At 64.2% G+C, this 11,220-nt stretch overlaps 1 protein-coding gene across 5 annotated transcripts; it reads right to left on the bottom strand.

The window, feature by feature from the left end:
* Window positions 1-550: 550 nt before the first annotated feature.
* Window positions 551-10,967, bottom strand: HDGFL2 (HDGF like 2). Of its 5 annotated transcripts, none has more exons than XM_027702417.1 (16): window positions 10,831-10,967; window positions 8,501-8,577; window positions 8,284-8,422; window positions 6,614-6,793; window positions 6,136-6,255; window positions 5,941-6,012; window positions 5,272-5,419; window positions 4,891-4,966; window positions 4,510-4,795; window positions 3,291-3,385; window positions 2,853-2,923; window positions 2,413-2,483; window positions 2,190-2,291; window positions 1,879-2,095; window positions 1,141-1,261; window positions 551-1,007 (listed from the first exon to the last, which is right to left on the bottom strand). In XM_027702417.1, exons 1-16 carry the CDS (start codon window positions 10,900-10,902, stop codon window positions 929-931), a joined length of 1,926 nt encoding a protein of 641 aa, XP_027558218.1. In that variant the 5' UTR covers window positions 10,903-10,967; the 3' UTR covers window positions 551-928. The 5 variants fall into 5 exon arrangements, with proteins under 5 accessions (XP_027558218.1, XP_027558219.1, XP_027558216.1 ...); XM_027702418.1 differs by having other exon boundaries at window positions 551-1,010; window positions 4,510-4,789; XM_027702415.1 differs by having other exon boundaries at window positions 551-1,010; window positions 10,831-10,966.
* Window positions 10,968-11,220: the final 253 nt, after the last annotated feature.

Raw genomic sequence — 11,220 nt, 5'->3', positions numbered from 1 at the left:
AAGCCAAGCCCCAAGTGGCCCCCCCAGGGCAGAGTTACAGCACCAGCAGCCTCTTAAAGGGGGAGCTGGGGATCCTCCCTCGGGGTCTGGGCACAAAGAGGAGCCGGGAATGTCTTTGTTGGACGTGGAAAAAAAAAGCTCCGGAGCGTTGCAAAAGAGCAAAGAGAGCAAGAGCCAGAGCTGGTGCCCAGCACGGGGCAGGAGGATGCCCCAAGTCCCTTCCTGGGGCAGTTAGGAGAGAACACACCAGTTTTATTCTGTTTTTACCCCAAAAGTTGGTGCCCAGCCCTTCTGCTGCCCCTGGGGCAGAAGGATCCAGCTCCAGCAGCTCCCTCTGGCTGGAAAGAGGAGGATAATGGAGGATGATGGAGCTGAGGAAGAGCTCAGCAAAGGTGCCAAGTTTGGCTGCCCAGCCCAGCCAGGGACATCTGTGGGAGCCTGGTCCTGGTCCAGAGGGAATTTGGGGACCCACTGGGGTGTTTTCCAGCCCCAACCCTTCCCTCCCCTCATCCCAATCACAAAGAGACTCCGGGGGCTCCCGGTGTTTTTCATTAGAAAACCCTTTATATTCATTTCATGTCGGTCGAAATCACGAGAAATTAGGTAGGAGGGAAAAAAAAAAAAAAAACAAAAAACAAACAAAACAAAAATAAAACAACCAAAAAAAAAAAAAGAAACAAAAAAACAACCCAACAAAATAAAATGAAAATAATAAAAAGGGAGGGGGGGACAAATACAGACACCAGCACAGCCCCCCCACAGGCGGTGCCTCCGCAGGGACACGGGACAAGACCAAGGACATCGGCTACGTGTGACTTGGGGAAGTGACTCCAGCAGGGGACGAGGCACAGGCTGGTCTCCCTTCCCAGCCTCTCCTCCTCCTCCTCCTCTTCCTCCTCCTCCTGCTCCAGGTGGGAGCTGTTTTTCCTCAGCTCTCCTCCGTGTCCTCCGCAGCCTCCGGCTCCCGCTCCGGCCCAGCTCGCTCGGCCTTGGGATAGTCCTGCATGCTGCTGAAGGGGAGACAATCCCACATCCCAGTTCTTTCCCAGGCTGGGAAAGCCTGACACGGCCCCAGCTCCCCCCAGATCACCCTGGGAAGAGCCCAGTGGGTCACAGGCAGCCCCAGCCCCCCTCACTCACTTGTTGTGGGGCTCCTCGGGCGCCTCCGGCTCTGCAGCTCCCACCCCTTGGCTTTTGTCCTTCTCCTCTGTGCCCTCTGATTTTTGGGACAGGGATTCACCGTTCACAGGACCTGGCAGGTCTGACAGGGAAAAGAGAGAGAGGCTCAGGCACTTGGAGCCTCTCGTCCATCCCAACCCAGTGGGCCAAGGATCCACAGCCAGGGGTTGTCCCCGGACACCCAACTGAGCCTGAGGGGACCCCAGGCCTGGCTGAGCCCAAGAGATGCAAGAAGGGCCTCAAAACCTCCACCCCCCAGCCCAGGGCAGTGCCAGGGTGGATTTTCCCTGGCAGCTCCTCCAGGAAGGCTCTTGCAGCACCCCTGGGCCGTCTTGGCTCTGAGGGTGGAAGATCCCAGTCACCAGCTGCCTGAGCCGGTGTCCAAGGACACCTCCACGTCCCCCTGTTGGAGCAGAGCTCAGGCTGGCTGGGAGGAACCATCCTGGGCCAAAACCCAGCCTGGAGGCCCCCAGAGCCCGGGCGTGGGGCCCGAGGTTTGCCCTCTGCCCTCCCTGCGCCAGCGTCCCACGCCCAGCCCTTTCCCACCCCTGGCACTCGGGCAAAGCAGGGCCTGGAGGGGCTGATCCCTCCACCACCCAGGGCAAGAGCCACCTCCCCACATCCCTACTCCCCAGTGGGACGGGATGTGCCCCGGGAAGGGCCTTGGGATCACGCCCAGGGGTGTTCAGGGAGCGTTACCAGCGTTCGTCTCCTCCTCCTCCCCCTTCTCGTTCCGCGCCTCCGCTCCCGGCAGCTTCTCCTGGCCCTTCTCCGCCTCCCCCTTGTCCTTCTCAGGCCCGGCTTTGTTGGCTTTCTGGAGGGCCTCCAGCTTTGGTCCCAGCACACGCGACTTCAAGCGGGTGTAGACCTCGGCAGCTTTCTCCATCACGTCCTTGTTGGCTTTGTAGCGACGGATCTGCCCCGGGAGAGCGGGAGGAGGGACCCCCTTAGAGCCTGGGGGAAGGGGGGCCCACGTCGGCTCCAGGGAGGGACTGAGCCCTCTGCTCTACCTTCTTCAGCGTGGCCACCACGTCCGTGTGCTTCTGGAGGATGTGGGAGGTGACCTGGAGCGTCCCCAGCTCCTCCAGCGCGTTCAGACACCGCTTGATGTCCTGCGGGGGTGGCACCGGGTGGCACCGGGCTCAGGATTGTCCCCGAGGGCGCCCGGGGAGCTCCCAGAGTGCCCAGAAGGGAGGAGGAGGAGCAGCCCTGGCACTGCAGCCCAGCACTCACCGGGTTATCCACCTTCAGGGCGAACTTGACCTCGCTGTGAAGCTTCTGAAGCTTCTCCTCCACCGTGGGCTCTGGAGCAGGGACAGAGACAGGCCGAGGGGTCAGGACACCACTGGAGGCCATGGCACTGCCCAGAGCCCGGGATCTGCCCCGGATCTCCCTCCCCCAGCCAGGGTCTGGTGCCCTCCTGCACCTCCAAGGTCAGCAGAGCCCCAGGGAGCTCTTCAGAGAGGATGGATTGGGGTGGGCCAACACGGGGAGAGGGTCTCAGTGTCTCTGCACTGTAAATGTTCCCTGATGCCATCCTGGGAAAGGCCCTGGAACAACCTCACCATTCCCTGTGGGACACATTCATCCCTGTCCCAGGGATGAGGGAACCACCCCGGGATCCCTTCCCTCCCTCTCCTCCCCTCCGTGGCAGGAAGCAGTGGCTCTCTCACCCTTTTTCTTCTCCATCCTCCTTTCAGGGATGGGGTCAGATTTCTTCCGGCCTCGTTCCACCTTCAAGGGTCTGTGGGAGGGAAAGGGAAGAGGGTTGTGGTGAACCCCCCGCTTGCCACCGGGCTACCAAGGCTCGTGGCACTGCCTGGAGCACCCCAAGTGCCCTGCAGCCCCCCAGCCACGCTCACCCCCAGGTCCCAGCTCCCCCGTGCCCCAGCTTCCCGGGAATGCAGCCAGGAAAAGGGAACACCAGGGAACGTCATCCTGGTAACCCCCAACACCTCCTGCACCCCTCGGGCTCGGGAGAAGGAGGGGAGGGACAAACCCAGCCCCTCTGTGGGTGCTGCAGCCCCAGGGAGCCCCGGCCCCAGCCCAGGGACACCCCGTTCCCAGGGGGATGGAGGGAAGGCAGGGAGGGGGGAGGAAAAGATGCTGACTTGCTCCGTGGCTTCTCCTCTGCTCGGCCCCTCTTCTCCTTCTGATTTGGTTTCCTTGACAACTCCGAGGGCTGTTTCTTCGCCGGCTTCTTTACCTTGGAGGAGAGAACAATGCAGGGAGAGCGGCACGGCCCTGCCCGCTGCGGCACGGATGGCACGGACACGGCACGGCCTCACCCCGTGGGCAGGGACACCCTGTGGGCACGGACACCCCATGGGCATGGACATCCCAGGGACACTGCACGGCCTCACCCCATGGACACCCCATGGGCATGGCACGGCCTCACCCCGTGGGCAGGGACACCCCATGGGCATGGCACGTGGTCACCCCATGGACATGGACACCCATGGACACGGACACCCCATGGACACGGCACAGCGTCACCCCCGGCACGTGGTCATCCCGTGGACAGGGACACCCCATGGACATGGCACAGTGTCACCCCATGGCACTCGGTCACCCCACAGCACGCGGTCACCCCATGGCACATGGTCACCCCACAGCCATAGCATATGGTCACAGCCACATTTTCATCCCATGGCCACATGGCCACCCCACAGCCACAGCACATGGTCACTCTACAGCCATGGACACGGCCACATGGTCACCCCACAGACAGATAGTCACCCCACAGACACATGGTCACCCCACGGCCATGGACACAGCCCAGGGTCACCCCCATGGCACACAGTCACCCCACAGCTGTGGCACAGTGTCACCTCCAGATCCCCGTGCTGCTTTCCCAGCTCCCCAGTCCCCTCCACAGGGAGGAACTGGCCAGGTAAAGGGTTGCCAAGAGCCCTGTGCAACCCTTCCCTGTGCTCCAGCCAAGCCTGGCTGGTGCTTCCACAGGCTCCAGGGGGAGCAAATCCCATGACTGTGGTGGGAGGAAGAGCACCTTGGAGACCATGGAATGGTTTGGGTTGGAAGGGGCTTTAAAGCCCATCTTGTTCCACTCCCTGCCAGGGACACCTTCCACTATCCCAGGTTGCTCCAACCTGGCTTTGGACACTTCCAGGGATGGGGCAGCCACAGCTTCCCTGGGCAGCCTGTGCCAGATGTGAGGCCACAGCTGGATGGGGCATCCTGGGCCAGGGGAAGAGCTGCCATGGCAAGGCAGGGATGTGCCTGTGGACACACAGCCCTCCCCAAGACTGTGTGGGCACCCCAGGGTAACCCAGGGTGAGGAGAGCAGGTCCCTGCTGGCTCCACACTCACCTCCTTCTCCGGCTCCAGCTCCGAGTCCGAGGAGGACGCGGCCTTGGTCCGGCCCCTCCGGCCCTTTTTGGCCACCTCATCCTCGGCGCTGCTGTCCGAGTCCGAGCGCCCCTCCTCGCCCTTCTCTGCCTTCTCCTTCCTCCTCTCCTTCTCCTCCTTCTCCTGCTCCCGGAGCCGACGGATCTCCTCCTCCTGCTCCCTCTTCCTCTTCTCCTCCAGCTCCCGCCGCCGCTCCTCGTCCCTCCTCTTCCACTCGCTGATGCGATCCACGTCGCTGTCACTGTCACTGCCGGGCACAGGGCACACGGTGGCAGGGAGGGGGTGACCCTCCAGCCCAGCCCCGGGGGTGTCCCGGTGTCCTGGTGTCCCATCCGACCTCACCTGTCGCTGCTGGAGCTGGTGGGGACACGCTCGGGCTTCGGTTTCCTGCCCCGGGGCTTGGGGGGGGGTTTCTCAGCTGCAAGACAACGGGGACAGGATCAGCAGGAGCCCTGGGGGTCTGTTAAAACAGCCCCAAACTGGCTCAGGGATGTGGGATGTGCCCACAAACGAGGAGATCCCATAGCCCCGGGAGCCCCTGACATCCCACACTCTTCAGCAGGAGCCCTGGGGGTCCCGCTGTTAGAACAGCCCCAAACTGGGGGCAGAGGGGCTCAGGGATGTGACCACAATGGGAGGAGATCCCAGAGCCTCGGGAGCCCCTGCCATCCCATGTTCCCATCCCCAAGAGGCAGGAGATGGCAGGACAGCCCCCTGGCTCACCTGGCTTGCGGCCCCGCGGCGCCTTTTTCACCGACATGTCCGAGTCCGAGTCGGAGTTGGAGTCGGACTTGGTCATGTCCACGGTGGCATTTCCCACCTCCAGGTCAGAGTCCACTTTGGAGTCGGAGTCAGAGCCAGACTCCACTTTCTGCAGGCAGAGAGAGGGGCTGGGATGGAGGGTGGCACTGGAGTGGCAGCACCCCAGACCCAGAACACCCTGAGCCCCAACAGTGTCCCAAACCCAGAACACCCTGAGCCCCAACAGTGCCCCAAACCCAGAACACCCTCAGCCCCATCAGTGCCCCAAAACCAGAACACCCTGAGCCCCAATAGCACCCTAAACCCAGAACACCCTGAGCCCCAGCAGTGCCCCAAACCCAGAACACCCTGAGCCCCAACAGTGCCCCAAAATCAGCGACACCCAAATCCCAGCAGTGTCCTGAATCCCATAAACACCCCAATCCCAGCACTGCCCCAATCCCAGCACTGCCCTGAATCCCATTAGCCCCCCAATCCTACCAGTGCCCAAATCCCAGCTGCACCCCAATCCCAGCGGGTCACTGAGGGGTCAGTGAGGTCCCTCTGGGTGCTCCACCACCCCCTGCTCCCCCTCCTCACAGTGCAGACCCCAACTCCTCTCCAGCTTCTCTCAGGCTGGGGGTCCTTTACCTTCTTCTTCCTCCCCCCTGCCGGCATCCTCCGCGGGGCCCTGGCCACCGGCTTCTTCTCGGGAGTGAAATCCTGTGGGAACACAGGAACAGCCTCACAATGTTGGCAGAGGCCAGCCAGGCTCCCCCAAGCCCAGAGGGGGTGCTCTCCCTCCAGCCCTCTCCCCCCCAGTGTATCCCACACCCCCCTCAGCACCTGGTCACTGTTTTTTTCCGACTCGGAAGTCGTCTCCGAGTTCTCCTCTTCCGTCCCGGAGGGGCTGCCCTGGTCCAGGTCACTGGAGGATTTCCGAGGCCGTTTTGTCACCGGCGGCATCTGGGACGGGAGAGAGGATGAGATGAGAGGAGCCCACTCCCTCTCCACCCACCACGGAAAGCCAAATGTTTCCCAAGAAAGGCTTTCTTCCAACTCTTCCCGAGCGTCCCCGCAAGAACAGCCACGTGCACACCTCTGGATTCTCCTCCGGGCTGCAACCTCCACCAGGACTGGCCATCCCACCATCCCATGGGCATCCTGAGACCCCCAAAAACAGGCTGGACCCCGTTTCCCACCAGAAATCCAGAGGGAAACCAGAGGGAATTGGTTTCCTCACCCCTTTCCGCCCCGGTGGGTTTGAGGGAAGCCCCAGGGTGTCCCCGGCCGGGCCCCTCTCCCATCCCCAGCCCACACCCACCTTCATGGCCAAGGGTTTCCTCTTGAGCCCGCTGTGGTCGCTGCCCCGATCCGAGTCCTCGTCGCTCTCCACCTTCTCCGTGGGCACGGTGGCCATGGCAGAGTCCTCCTCGTCCTCCCCGGCGTCGCTCCCCGCCATGGGGTCGTTGTCGGGGACGTCGCTGTCGGAGGAGCTGGCGGGCTACGGACAGCGGGAGCAGAGCAGAGTTAGAGGGGCCTGGGGGGCGTTTTGGGGGGGCAGGAGAGGAGAGGAGAGGGGAGGAGAGGGGGCACAAAGGGTGGGGAGTGAAGGATGGCAGAGCTGTGCGTGCAGAGCAGCCTCCCCTCCCGGCACGGATCCCTTTGGAAGGCACAACCCCCCCCGTCCGTGGGAACGCTGCTGCGACCCCCTTCTGATCCCACAGCCCCTCACACACCACCCTGAGAGCACCAGCCACACGCTCCTGGATTCCCCAGCTCAACCGCTGCCTCACTCCCCTCTTCCCCTCATCCAAAATCCCTGGAGCATCCCGGAGCTGGGAGCCCCCCTGGAGCAGCCCCCAGCCCTCCCCGGCCCTGACGGCGCCAGACAAGCGGGGGGTGCCTGGGTTTGGTCTCTCCTTCGGCGTCAGGGAGCGGCCGTTCCCCTTCCTCCACCTGGATCAGGCCTCTTCCCGTCCTCTTCCCGCGGGAAAGGGCTGCACAAGGAGTCCAGGTGGCCACCACGCTCTTCCCAGTTGGCATCTCCCGTGTCCTGCTCCCTGAAGGTCTCCTCGCTCCTCCAGCCCATCAGCAGGTTCCTCACGCAGGGACATCAAACCCCAACTTCCATCTTCTGGGGAACAGGTGTTCCTAAAGCCTGGATCCTTCCAGCTGCTGGGAAAGCCTCTCCTTGCCCTTGACTGTTCCTGGCACCTCGCTTCATTTAGGCCTCAAAACCAAGGAAAACCTCTATTTCAGTCTCCTCCTGCTCCTTCTGCCCGCAGGGCACGGTTGGTGCTGGTGACCCCTCGGTCACAGAAGGTCCCTATCCCTGATGGGAGTTCCTGGTGGATTCCTGGCCAGGGCAGGTGCTTCCTTCACCACCACCAAGCTCCAAGTTTTCAAGCACCGCCACGGTGTCACCTCACCCCACATCCAGAGCTCGGGGTGCAACCATCTCCCAGAGCCCCTCCAACCACATCCTGGTTCCTCACCAGAGCCATTCCCTGATCTCCAGACCTGGACCTCGTTGCTCACCTCAAAAACCTTCCTCTGCCTCTCCAGCCCAACTTCCTACAACGCCAGACAATCATTCTACGATACAATGAACCACAACTGTGGTCACAAGATGCCCCCACGAGCAGCTGACAAAGAACCATCTCTCTGAATCCCACTGGAGGGCTCAGAACCTCGGAAAGGGATGGAAAAGGGGACCGTCCAACAGTCCAGGACGAGCAAGCCTCAAGCTCTTGCTCCGACAACAAAACCTCCGCGATTTTGGGCGAGCACCGCAAAGCAAAAGCACCTTCTCGAGGAGGAGAGCGGAGTCCAACAGCGGGGGAGAGGGCAGGGAAGCGAAGGGGAGCCGATTCCACCCCGAGAAAGCCAAGCTGGAAGCGCATCAGCAGCAAGGAGAAGCGGAGAGAGGAGCAGAGAGCGAGCTGGAGGGATGGAGGGTCCTGGCAGCCCCCCCGCCCGGCCCGCACTCACCGCAGGGGCACTGTAACTGGCGTGAGGGTTGTTCTGGATTTCCCACAGCCCCTCGTTGAAGCCTTTCCTCTTGTTGGGTTTGCCATATTTGTCTTTGTACTTTTCGTAAGGGAACAGATCTTTAGGGCCCAAGAAGGCTCTGAAGGAGAGAGACACACAAAGCAGAGGTGAGGCCGGGGCGCGGGGCCCGGGGCGGGGGGCGCGGGGCTGCGCTTACGTCTCGTGGGTGCCGAAGAAGAAGATGGGGTACTTGTTCGGGGGGGGTTTCACGGCGCCGTCCGCGATGTCATCGATCTGAAAGGAAACCCAAAGCAGGGGGTTGGTCAGACAGGGGCGGTGACACACAGCGGCGACACAGAGCGGCGACAACGTCCTCAAGCCCCGGCAAAGCGACGTCGGCCTCCGGCACCCGCGGCAAGGAAGCCCCCGGACGGGGCCCTGGCTGGGGATCAGGGTCCCTGGCCGTGGATCAGGGGCTGGATCGGGGTCCCTGTTGGTGGCAAGAGAGCCCTGGCCATGGATCAGAGTCCCTGAGGGATCCCGGCGGGATCTCTACAAGAGTAAGCGGAGGGGTCCGGGCAGAGCTCGGCGCGGGGTCGTCTCTCCACGTGCTACTCCCCAGAGATCCATCGCCCCGAGGGACCGAGGGGAGCCCCGGCAGGGGGTGGGGGGCGATTGCTGAGCGGCCCGAGGGTCCTTCCCGGCTGCAGGAATAGCCCCGGGATGCGCGGGGCCACCCCCGTCTTCTGTGCTCCGGGCGGGCGGGGGGGGAGCCCCGGGGTGCCGGGGAGGTCTTCGGGGTGGGGGGGACCCTTCCCCAAAAAAAGCAAGCGAGCTAAAGCAGAGGGGCTGCAGCGGCGCGAGGGCTCTCCTGGGAGGAGGAGGAAGAGGAGGAGGTGGTATCCCGGCATCCCGCATCTCCCGGCATCCCGCATCTCCCGGCATCCCGCATCTCCCGGCGCGGCCAACGCGGCGTCGGCTCCGGCGCCCGGAGCTTCCCCGGTCCCGCACGGGTTCCACCTGCCGGTCCCTTCCCACGGGACACGTTCAGAGGATGAACCTGCCTCGCCTGGGACACCCAGCAGTCCCCCTCCGAGCGCATCCCAAAGCAGCTCCCGCTCCTCCGGGCAGCACCGCGGCACGACGCTGTCACCCCGCAGCGGGACGGGCTGTCCCCACCCAGAGAACCCCCACGAACAGCACCAGCACCCCCCGAGCACTCACGGCAGCCCCCCACCCCTGTCACACCCAGCGTGTCCCCCCCCGCTGTCCCCAAGAGGGGACAGACCCCAGCTCTGTCCCCCCACGGTGAGGAGAGAGAGCAGATGGTGTCCAGGTCAGGAGCTGGAAATGGGAATGGGGGATGAGGATGGAGGATGAAGGGCAGGACTCTGCTGGGATGCTGGGGGTGGCTGTGAGGGGCGACCCCAGGGTTGGGGGCACCCCAGCTGGAAGGAGGGACCCCAGGCCACGGCCCCAGGGGTCCCTCATCCAGGGACAGACACCATTGCGGGACCCCCCCATCTCCCTCGGAGCAGTTGCCAGGATGGGACCCCCAGCCTGGTGCCGGGTCCCCTCCCAGCACAGGTACCAACACGGGACCCCAGTTCCAGTCCCAGACCCCCATCCCAGTCTGGGATTCTTCATCCCGGTACAGGTGCCAACACAGCACCTGTTTGATCCCCTGCCAGGATCAAACTCCAGGTCCAGCACAGGTGCTGCTGTTGGATCCCCATCCCAGGGCAGGACCCCATCCCAGGGCAGGGCTCCCGTCACGGTATGGGATGTCCATATGGGATCTCCGTGCCAGTACTGGGCCCTCATCCCAGTACAGGTGCTGCCATGGGGTCCCCCATTCCAGTACAGGACATCCCATTCCAGTTCCAGGCCCCCATCCCAGTGTGGGTGCTGGAATAGGGCCGCCCATCCCAGTGCAGCCCATCCCAGTACAGCACATCCCATCCCAGTGTGGGTGCTGGGAAAGGATTCACATCCCAGGGGAGACACCGACACGGGTCCCCCATCCCAGGATGGGACATGCCATCCCTTCTACCCCGGTACAGGCACCGTTATGGCATCTCCATCCCGGTACCGACCCCCCATCCCCGGTACGGAACCCTCACCCCGGTACAGGGCACCCCATCCCTGCAGGGGTCCCGTTATGGCACCTCCATCCCAGTACCGTCCCCTCATCCCGGTCCGGGTCCCGTTATGGCATCTCCATCCCGGTGCGGGTCCCCTGCCTCGGGATAGGGGCCGGTACATGTCCCCCCACCCGGGTACCGGGATCTTCATCCCAGTCCGGGATCCCCATCCCGGTCCCCCGTCCCCATCCCGGTCTGGGATCCCCATCCCGGTCCACGCACCGTTACGGCACCTCCATCCCGACAGGAGCCTCCTGTCCGGGCACAGCAGCCGGTGCGTGCCCCCATCCCACCCCCATTCCCCCCTCCCGCTCCCACCCCCATCCCGGTCCGGGACCCCCCGTTCCCTCCCCCGGGTAGGGGGTGGGGGTGGGGGGACGGCGCGGCCCCGCAGGTCTCTCACCCGGGCCGGCCAGTGCGGGTAGCCCTTCATCTTGGCGAAGACGAGGTCTCCGGGTTTGAAGCTGTGTGGCATGGCGGCACCGGGCGGTCCCGGGGGGCACCGGGGGGCACCGGGCGCGGGCAGGCCCAGCCCAGGCCGCGGCAGCTCCGGGCAGCTCCGGGCGGGCGGCGGGGGCGGCCCGCGCCGCACGGCACGCAGGATGTCCCGCCCCCGGCCGCCGCCGCGCCGCCGGTTGGTCGCCGGGGGTGTCGGTCAGCGGCTCTGGCCAATGGGAGCGAGGAGGCGGCCCGGCGGGATAACGGGATTGGGCCGCGCCGCCGGAGGCGCCGAAGCGGGGGGCGCTGGGGGGGGCGGGGCCGAGGGGAGGGGGGTCATGGGGATATGGGGGGG

Source organism: Neopelma chrysocephalum, unplaced genomic scaffold (assembly GCF_003984885.1).
Source record: "Neopelma chrysocephalum unplaced genomic scaffold, ASM398488v2 Primary Assembly neopelma1_185, whole genome shotgun sequence".
Taxonomy (NCBI): domain Eukaryota; kingdom Metazoa; phylum Chordata; class Aves; order Passeriformes; family Pipridae; genus Neopelma; species Neopelma chrysocephalum.
The sequence above is the reverse complement of the archived record's forward strand: the minus strand, read 5'-3'. Positions and strand labels throughout refer to the sequence as shown.